This window comes from Lipotes vexillifer, unplaced genomic scaffold (assembly GCF_000442215.2).
Source record: "Lipotes vexillifer unplaced genomic scaffold, Lipotes_vexillifer_v1.1 scaffold903, whole genome shotgun sequence".
Taxonomy (NCBI): domain Eukaryota; kingdom Metazoa; phylum Chordata; class Mammalia; order Artiodactyla; family Lipotidae; genus Lipotes; species Lipotes vexillifer.
Window position 1 is genome coordinate 874,183 of NW_006791919.1, and position 9,905 is coordinate 884,087.

Here is a 9,905-nt window from a genome sequence, read left to right on the forward strand (position 1 = left end):
TTTAATCTTCCAGAACTCCAAAATCCTTTCTTTTAAAATGACCTTTAACACTAATCTCCCACAAATAACTCAGTGTTAGTGCTCCTACATCTACTGAGATTTAAAAAACAAAAAATGATGTACTAATTTGTAATTTTTTTTACTCCAAACATCTGTAAATTTGTGAACATCTTAAAAAAATACTAGTCACAAAGCCAAATTAACTAGAATCATCAGTATATGAATAAAGGAAAAACTTATTTCTATAACATATAACCCCCAGTTACTGAAATACTATAAACAATAAGCTTCTTGAGATTATTCATTATGTCATCTACCCCTTAACACTATCCACACAGTGCCTAATATGTGACATACTGAAATACCTCTTAGACACACTGGATTAGAGCAAACAAATATCTGGCACAAATTTTTATATTTAAACGCTATGGCACTTTCAGAAAACAAAGTCCACTTAAATTACTGTTATTTGAGGTGGGGAAAAAAAGACACAGTGACAAATACAAAGCTAAGCAGTCACCAGGCTGAAGTCATCATTACAATTACAGTAAAAGGTACTGGCTCTCCATTGTAAACCATTAAAAGAGCAAAAATCAGGTAGGTCTGTTAACATTAACGCAAGTTTTATTCAAGAGACAATGTTGAAGAAGAGTTTAATTCCAACAAAGGAAAAATTTACCAGTTATCCACCATACAGTAAAAAGTGGAACTGGACACCATTTACAACACATAAATAAATTCTACCTTTACATTTCTAAATAAAGCTGTATTTGCTTCTTTGAGAGAGCCATTTCTTAACTTTTGCTGATAAGGCTTTGTGAATTGTGTTCAGAAACTGACAATAAACACACACACATACCCTTCAAATAAAGTAAGAACCTAGGAATTTCACTCCAGGCTGAGTTTCTGCAAGTACCTAGGACGCTATAAATTAAGATTACATTTTTCTACCTAAATACAATTTGAATTGCCTTCATTATAATATTTATCTACCATAATTTGTAAAAATTAGATCAATGTTTATTATGACTTCATAACTCCCTCAAATTAAACTTCAATATTTGACATAGTAGTTTAAGAAAATAAACATTCAAGGCCTCAGTTTTAGATTTCCATTCAGTGTAATGCACAAAGCTGATAAGTATTAACAGGACTACCCTAAGATAAAGTAAATGTAGCTTTCTTCTAAAAATTTCTTGTTATAATACAGATCACATTCTATTCCATAATTCTGATAAAGAATATGCTTTTTGGTAACAGAACAAGAGTTTAGGATGATTCAGTCCCTGGAAAATCTTAATGGCAGTCACTCAATGGAGAAGTCAATCATTCCTGGAGTCACAAACACTCAAAAATTGCTGTTAGCATTAACCATGTTTTTGCTTTTTTGGTGGTTATTGCTTTAGCTGGCAATATCTGTTTTTAAGACAAAAGAACATCTCCCACTAAGTCTGCTTTAGTTGGCCATATCTGTTTTTAAGCCAAAAGAACATCTCCCACTAAGCCTTATTTTTAAAATTACAAAGTTTATACAGAAAATAGACTCATAGAGGCTAAAATGCTGATGTCGTAAGTAACTCACCCATGAAATGGGTGCAGGTATTTTAGAGGATATCCAAAGATCTTTTTGCTCTAAAAATAAATGCCCCTATTCTTCAGTGTTCCCATTCTTCAATAGGAGACTCAAGCAGCTTAATAGTTCTGCTATAAAAAACAAACCACTCTTGTTAACAAACCAAAAACATAAAAGGAAACCGATAAAGGACAGTTTTCACAGTTAACAATAAATAAAAGTGCAGTAAGTGTTCAAGTAGGGCACGTAGTTTAAAAACTACATGTGTGTATTTGGCATAGGTCATCTTTTAAAGGCTCTCCGAGGGTCCCTGCCATTACTTATTGTGGTCGTGACTGTTTGATTATTAGCTGTTCCTGGTAGCTGTGGATTTACAGGTCCCCGGCCATTGCTCCTACCAGCATATGAAAATTGGCATCCCCTTGCTTCTGAGCCAGTTTGAACACCGTTTCCTAAAAAAGAATATAAAAAATCATCACCACTTTCAAATAGAAGTACATCTATTTGAAGTTGTAACACATGCTATTAATATTTACAAGTAATATTATGGAAAACAAACTCATTTTTTTTTTTATTTTATGTTTTTAAACTACTGGAAAAAACTCAGCTTGAGTCCTAGGTTTTCCCAAATGTATAATTACTGTAAATATATTAACTTGATGCTTGCATTAATAGGGAGAGGAAAAAAGAGCAACTTGGGTAACAGAATGAGAAATTAATAAAGTAGGAAAAAAGCCTAGTTAATGCACTACCTACATTATAAGGGAAAAAGAAAAAGCAAAATGGTATATAAGTATTGGCATTTGGTTCAAATAAGGTTAACAATGTTTTGAAAGAGACAAGTAATTCTAACTTTTTAAAGAAAAAACCAAAGCGTCCCACAGCATAATGATCATCAGCTGTGCTCAAACATGTAGCCAACAGGTCAAATAAAACTTCTTCAGCCACCTTAATGAACTCCAATCACAAAAGACTTTTCCTCTGGTCTTTAAGAATAAAGGCTTCAAAAGACCTTTAACAAGGATGCAAGAACCACTGACCTTTGAGAGTATTTGAGGGGTAAAGGCCAATCTTTTAAAGAGGCAGCTATGAGCATGTAAAAAACTAAGGTGAGCATCAATCTGAAGATAAACTGCTTTCAGTACACAAAAATAATAGATGCAGTTATTCTGCATCTATTATCAATAATCACTAGATTATGGAAATTTTGTAAAAATCAATGGAAAATAACATAATGAATCACCAAAACTTAGATTTCTTATTATTAGCCAACGTTCACCCAGTAACTGGCCCAAATGTTTAAATATAGAATGTGCTCAATAAATTAGCTTAAGAGGGAATCTGCTTTCTAGAAAAATCAGTTATACTTTCATAAGATAGATTCCCTTAATTCTTACACCTGATCACAAATATACCAAAAAAAAAAAAAAATCTTACCCACTGGTCCAAATGTACCTGTACCCATATTACTATTCATGGAATTATTCTTCTGTTCACTGAGTGCCTATTAAAAAAATGCTTTAATGTAATCAAATGAAGATTTGCAAAAAACCATATTATTATAACATGTTGTAGCCATTGTTTTTTTTTTAACTTTCAAGGGTTTTTAAACAATTTAAAAAGATTTATCCAAGTCCTTTCAATGTTAAAATATTCAGGAATGTTTCCAGACCTTTCAAAGCTTCTGTTACATCTTACATCTTCCTGATATTACTCCCTGCTCCTCAAAAGTGCTAAACTGCTAAATGGCACATACAGTCATCCCTCAGTATCTCAGGGGGATTGGTTCCAGGACCTCCCAGATACCAAAATCTGAAGATGTTGAAGTTTCTTGTGCAATACGACATACTGTAGTCAGCCCTCTGTATAGGAACATTCTGCATCAGCAAATTCAACCAGTGCAATCCCAGTTGGTTGAATGATCCATGGATATGGAGGGCTGACTGTACATTTTATATATGATACTACAGATACCTATACAGACTCACTCACAAAACATATACAATGGAAAAGAATTACATTAAAGAATCTTTAAAAAGATTCTTTTTAAAATTGTCTCCATTATACTTAGGGTATGAAAAGCTTGGCAACCTAGCCACAGATTTATAGTACATAGTCAAAATTAGCCTAATCATAAAAACAGACAATACATTTGGATTAATTACCCCTTTGTTCTGCTGTCCTCGATAATCTGGGTTAGGTTCACTGAAATTTGGCACTTCTGAATAAACCATACAAAATCTGAAAGACAATAAAGGACCATTTGAATGACTTCTGAAATAATCAACCTTTCTTTACATAACATGCATAACTTTCAGGAATAAAGAATGTAGATGTCAAATGAATTACCAAACAGCAATATGCTAACTAACTCTATTCATTTACAACAGAAACTTTCTAAATGCTTATGTTTCATTAAAAAAAAATCAAATATTTGATTGCCTACAATGTTTAAAACATTCTATTTTGTATTTTAATTCTTCTTCTGTTCTTATCAAAGATCAAGGACACAGAAGCCCATCTTTGTCCTGTTTTTCCACATAGGCTGACTGATGCCTCTGAACCATGTTTATTAGGGTTCCAGAGGTTTTCCGGCAATGGTGATGGATTTGCACTGATCCACTCACACACTTTCATCCCGTCCCTCTTTGACCAATCACTGTGAATCTGCAAAGATAATCATTCAAGGTTAAAAGTGGATTTTGCAGGCATGAATAAAAACAACTGGCTATCAAGACACAGTTTATCCCAATGCTTCTTATCAGCTGACTATGGTGTATATTGATAAACATTACACACAAGCATTTTCTTAGCTCCTCAACCCACAAATAAATCAGAATCAGTTTTGGTAACTCCTTGACTGACCCTGACAAAGTCACTATGTATTGAGTGACTCCCAGTGGTTCTTCACATAACTGACCTCCATTATTATAAATAACCTCTCTATACATGAAAGTCAGAACAGGATCCTCAATCTTTCTGTAATATTGATGCTAAGACCTCTCATAACACATTGCTCTACTACTACTCTAGGTACGAACATAAGTGAATCCTAATTTTCCTCCTAAGCGAAAGCAAAGTGTTACCAGTTTCTGATCTTTAAAAGCCAGCAAGATTGCTTATTTTTCCCAAAGTATCTTATTCCTGTAGTGTAGAATACATTCTTCCTTCCTTCCTTCCTTTATTTATTTATTTTTGGTGCCATTTGTGGCTTCTCTCTTTAGATATCCTCTATTTTGACAGGCATTAAGTTGATGTCAGGCATTAACCAAACAGAATGGACTTTATGATTTGGCTCATTACCTACACCATACTTTATGAGTATATCCCAAATGTCTAGGCCAGCATGGAGGCTGAATTACCTTTACACCCCTAGAGAGGATGGTTCCTCCAAGTCAGGGTGGAGATTACCACGGTAGTAGTTTATAGAAGCTTGCATTGTGGCTGCCTGTACGGTACCTAGACTGTGGATAAATACAGGACTTCAATTGTCATTGCTGCAAGTCCTTTTACATATAGAACTTACTTCAAATGGCATTTGTGACATCTGAAAGATATACATTCCCAAAGCCTACAGAAACGGTCCCACTGGGGATTGTCTCAAGTGCAGCTTCTTAATGCTCTTTGCCAGGAAAAACTGACATTCCCAACCACAGGAAACGGTTCTGATAGGTGTTAAATTAGCACATACATGCAAAGTTAAGCTGCTGCAAGCATTCAGTTTACCAGTCAAAAAGTCAACAAATAGGTTGATAGTTTATACCTACCAGTTATTCGGTACATATTATTTGTAATTTATTCAGTTATATGAAATGCATCTTGATACTTACTCCCCAATTTTTTGAAGTTCTCCACCCCTTCCAGTATAAAGTGTCAGACATCCTTTCCACATGGATGCATACCTAGAAAGAAAAGAAACATCAGTTCTATGGAAATATGTATATTTCCTTCTACTTAAATCAAATAAATCTTTATACTATTTTTTTGTGTATTGGGATGCAGGTGGGGCTCAAACCCTGTATCTACCATTGATTAACTTGTTACTTACTAAGGAATAATGCAAAGAAAACTCTACCGCCAAATTTTGACATAATTATATAAACGATAACTAACCCTAGAAAACAGAAGTCTTTTTGCAAAGCAAGCATTGTTATACTCCAAAGATCACATCTTTAGTCAATTAAGAAAGGGAGAACATTCAAACTGCAGAGATTCAAGCAGAATTACTTTTCAAACACAGGGCATATAAAATCAACACCCTAGTGTTTACTTTTACACGCATGTACTTGGTCTACCAGATATTGATATATTTTTTCTTTTGCCTCCATAAAACACATAGGCTAGTATGTGTTATTCCTAAGCTACTGAAAATTTAGTAAAATTTAATCAAGGGGCTAAAAAACTATGATCACAAATCTTTCGTTTATCTGCTTTTCCAAATTCCCAGTTTTTAGCAACACCTTGGCTGAACAATTATTTACTGAGAACAATTTTGAATGCAGGCAGCATCATTAGATAAAATAATCCTATTCACAAATCTAAGACAAATGTAAATTAATCAATATTATAAAATAAGCCCAAGGCTTGGTTTTCAGTGGTTCTTTGTACTACTATGGTAACTTCATGATTTAGAAAGATAAATTATAACCAAATATTGCTTAAGTATAATGATAGTTCATCTTTTAATACAGGTTAATAAAAATTTTCTCGTTTCACATTATATATTTCTCTTCATTTAGTAAAGGTTATTTACTAAAGACTCCATTCACCACTTTTAAGTTACACAAAAAGTGACTTAGGAGACAGTGCACTAATATTTCACCTTACTAAAGTAAAAATTAGTGCCTATTTTGAGAGAAAATTTGAAGTTACTACAACTAAAACATTTAACTTTCACTTATTTCAGGAATGAGATCAATGTTTGCAGGGTTTTCTGATATGCATGCCAATATTCAAACTACCATTACTGAGATGTATACCTTTCTTTAAAAGCTACTTTTCTTAGATTCAACCAGAATTTAAGGGCCTTACAATGGGTCAGACTGCTAGATATGTTACTTTAGTAAGGTATAAATATTCCCATTTTACAGAAAAGGAAGTTGAAAAGTGTAATAACTTCAAGGTTACACTGAAGTAACAGTAGAGTTTCTTTGGTTTTGAATTTTCCTTTAAACTGTACTCCTTGGTAACTATACTCCTTAAAATCCTATAGATACTATAAGGCTAGTGACTTAGTTTTTCCACAGTTTTTTTGATGGACACATCTATGTATTTTCCGTGACTACAAAATATGAAATCATTGAAAAGAGATGCCGTTTACAGTGTATAAAATAACTTCTAATCACTGGATGAGATACTTTGGCAGCCAAAAAACTTTAATTATGCTAATTCTTACCATATCCTCCCAGGTAGAAATTCTCTTTTGTGCAAGTTAAAGATGTGGAAGTTTAAAAGACATAGCCAGTGTCATAATGAGTCAGTGTATAAGAAAAAAAATGTCTAAGTCCTGACTCTCACTTCCTTCTTTGATGATACTCTGCCTCACTTCCTGAAGATGTCGTAAGACCTGTAAAATACTATCAAAGGGCTCTAAGCTCCTACTTTCAGGGTGATCCAACACTTTTCTGAGATTCTATTTACTTTGCCAACATCAATCTCCACCCACTTTTCCTACAGTTATGACCAATGAATTATTACAATTCTACTGACCACAAAGCTTCCAAAATCTATTTTTAAGACCCCTTTCTGGCATTTTATCCTCCTAATACTTGGTAAATCTTTAAAGGCAGTCTAATTACTAATCAAGAAAAAAAAGGTTGTACTAAATTATTTTTAAAAGCCAATCTGCCAACTAACTCTTGTGGACAGAGGTATCATAGACATCTTTCTGCCAAACATTTTCTGCACATCATTTTGTTTTTGTACAACATTTACCTTACAGCAGTAGGCACAAGAAATTATTTTCAAGAACGTGACTTCCAGATATTGTAAACTTCCTCTCTCAACTTTTACATCCGAGTACAAATCTGACACACTACAAAACCTACTAAATTCTCCAGCTACAATCTCGATTTACGTCCACACTGTCTAAATGAGTATACAAATAAAATACGGGCAGGATCTCAAAAGTCATTAAAAAGGGGAAAAGTTTGGAAAAAAGCTAAGTGACAACTATATTAAATAGCTTATGAAAAAGATGAAGTATTGATTATGTTAGTTTTAACAATCTACTAAAAAGACTCAGTAATCCCAGAACAGTATTTAAAAATCTACTTAATCTGTAAACTGAGGGTGGGGTTGTTTAGATTCGGCTGAAACTGACTGCTTTTAAAGGCGAAGGTGTTACATCCCAATGCCGTCCATCACCTGAGGTTAACATTGAAGGGGCTTAAAAATCCTCGGGGTGGCCCACAGAAAAGATGAAAATTTAGAACTTGCCAAGGTCCCGGGCGTCAGCCAGTTCTGATTCCGCAGACTCCTACTTGGGAGGCACTCTGATCCCCCAACCCTTTTATGCACACCTACCCTCTGGTCAACCGAATAATATCCCCTGGCTGTATAAGACCTCCGATTTCATCCCACACGGAAATAGTGATGCTGCCAGTTTTATCTGCTACTTTGCATGATCTCACTTCATGGCCGTCTTTGGTTTTGGTCACGCGTCCTGTGAGGATTTAAAAATCAAAATGGGGAGGGGTGTATTAGATAATGAGGACTTCCAAAAAGCTAACTCCTCCTCCGGGATCAAAATGCACCTGAAAGGTGGGAAGAGGTCGAGCCCAGGGTTCTCGCCGCAGGTAGGCTACGGCCCCAGCTCGGGCCAACGGGGCCACGTGGATGGGGGAGGGGAAAGGAAAGGGAGGAAAGGGGGACGGGAGCCCCCGGCTCGCGGCGGCGGCGCCCTTCCCTCCTGTCCCGGGACGCACAGAGGGCGGCGAGGCGGGCTGCGGACCCCACTTACCTATCTCCAGCACAATAAAGACGACATTTAAGTTTTTCAGTCCGGGCTTAATATCTTTTATAAAAAGAGGGGGGTCGTTGACCCCGTTCATACTGAAGCAGGTGCTGCTACGCTGCGGAGACTCGAGTGGGCAGGGAGCCTGACAAAGCTTCCCACCCCCCGGGCCAGGGGCGAGGGCAGAGGGGAGACCTTGGGCGGGGCTGGCGAGAGAAGGGGCAGAAAGCGGTTAGTCAGGGACCAATGAAACCAGTCCAGACGGCACTGAGCCTAAAAAAAGGGGAGGAAAAAAACAAAACCAAAACCAAAAACGCTCACAAGTTTAAAAGAAAAAAAGACGAACCACTCCGCACACCAACCCCGTTCCCAACGGGGCGACAGGAAGGCAAGCACGAGAACTGCCCCCTTCTTTGGATAAAAGGAAGAAAAAAAGACAGCGAGAGGACGCCTCTGCCCTGAGTCCAGCTCACACACACACACACACACACACACACGGGCGTTGCCCTGTCTGTCCCGGGATCCGGGGAGTGACGGGCTGTGACAGCGAGCCCGGAGCAGAAACAAAACTACCACGCACCCAGAGTACCAAACACCGACTGCGGAACGCGCCCGCGCGCCGGCTGGACCCGCGGGTCGCCCCGCCTCTTGTGACGTCCCATGGCGAGCCCCGCCCTCCAGGCTCCGGAGAAGCCAAGGGGCGGAAACGGGCAGGCGACGCCAGCGCAGGCTCCCTCTTTCCTCCCCGGCAGGTCAGCGCGGGCCCCGCCCCCTCAGCCGTCCAATCGGATCTCGGCTCCGCCCCACCCTCCTCCAGCTTCCGCCGTCGCTGCGCAGCGTCGGCTCTACCCTGCCTAGTCTTCCATCTGCAGGTTTCTATCACTTGTCAGTCTTCTGGGATTTCATGCATTTTTTTTTACCCCCTCAGAGTTCAGTCCTCCCCGCCCCCCGCCCTTTAGTTTCGCAGCCACTGCGAACGGTTGCTGTGTTTTAGGACCCGGTGGGTACGCCAAAAATATGCAGTAGAGTAAGAACAAGGTTCAGGCTAGGGTGGCTGGTCTGGGTTGAAAGAAAAAAAAAGGTAGGAATGGGTCCTTAGCTGTAAGGCTGGAATTTTAGGGCCGGAAGGGAAGTTAGAGATCAACTCAACCGCCTCATTTTAAGCATATTTAAAATTGAGATCCAGAAAGGTGAGGTAGTTTGCTGAAGGTCACCCAGGAACTTTGTGAGCAAGCAGGGCGTCAACACAAGTTGTCCAACCTAGTCTTGGTGTTTTCACTCTATAATGCTAGGCAGATCGACACGTAGTTAAATTCCTTTGCAAATGTATTATTTTTCCTTACCCTTCTCTAGATTACATCGCTTCCCCATGTTGCT

At 37.9% G+C, this 9,905-nt stretch overlaps 1 protein-coding gene across 1 annotated transcript; it reads right to left on the bottom strand.

The window, feature by feature from the left end:
• Positions 1 to 1,855: 1,855 nt before the first annotated feature.
• Positions 1,856 to 8,625, bottom strand: NABP1 (nucleic acid binding protein 1). The gene is made up of 6 exons (XM_007464957.1): positions 8,535 to 8,625; positions 8,099 to 8,237; positions 5,404 to 5,475; positions 3,739 to 3,814; positions 3,011 to 3,077; positions 1,856 to 2,025 (listed from the first exon to the last, which is right to left on the bottom strand). The coding sequence occupies exons 1-6, from the start codon at positions 8,623 to 8,625 to the stop codon at positions 1,856 to 1,858; spliced, it is 615 nt and encodes a 204-aa protein (XP_007465019.1).
• Positions 8,626 to 9,905: the final 1,280 nt, after the last annotated feature.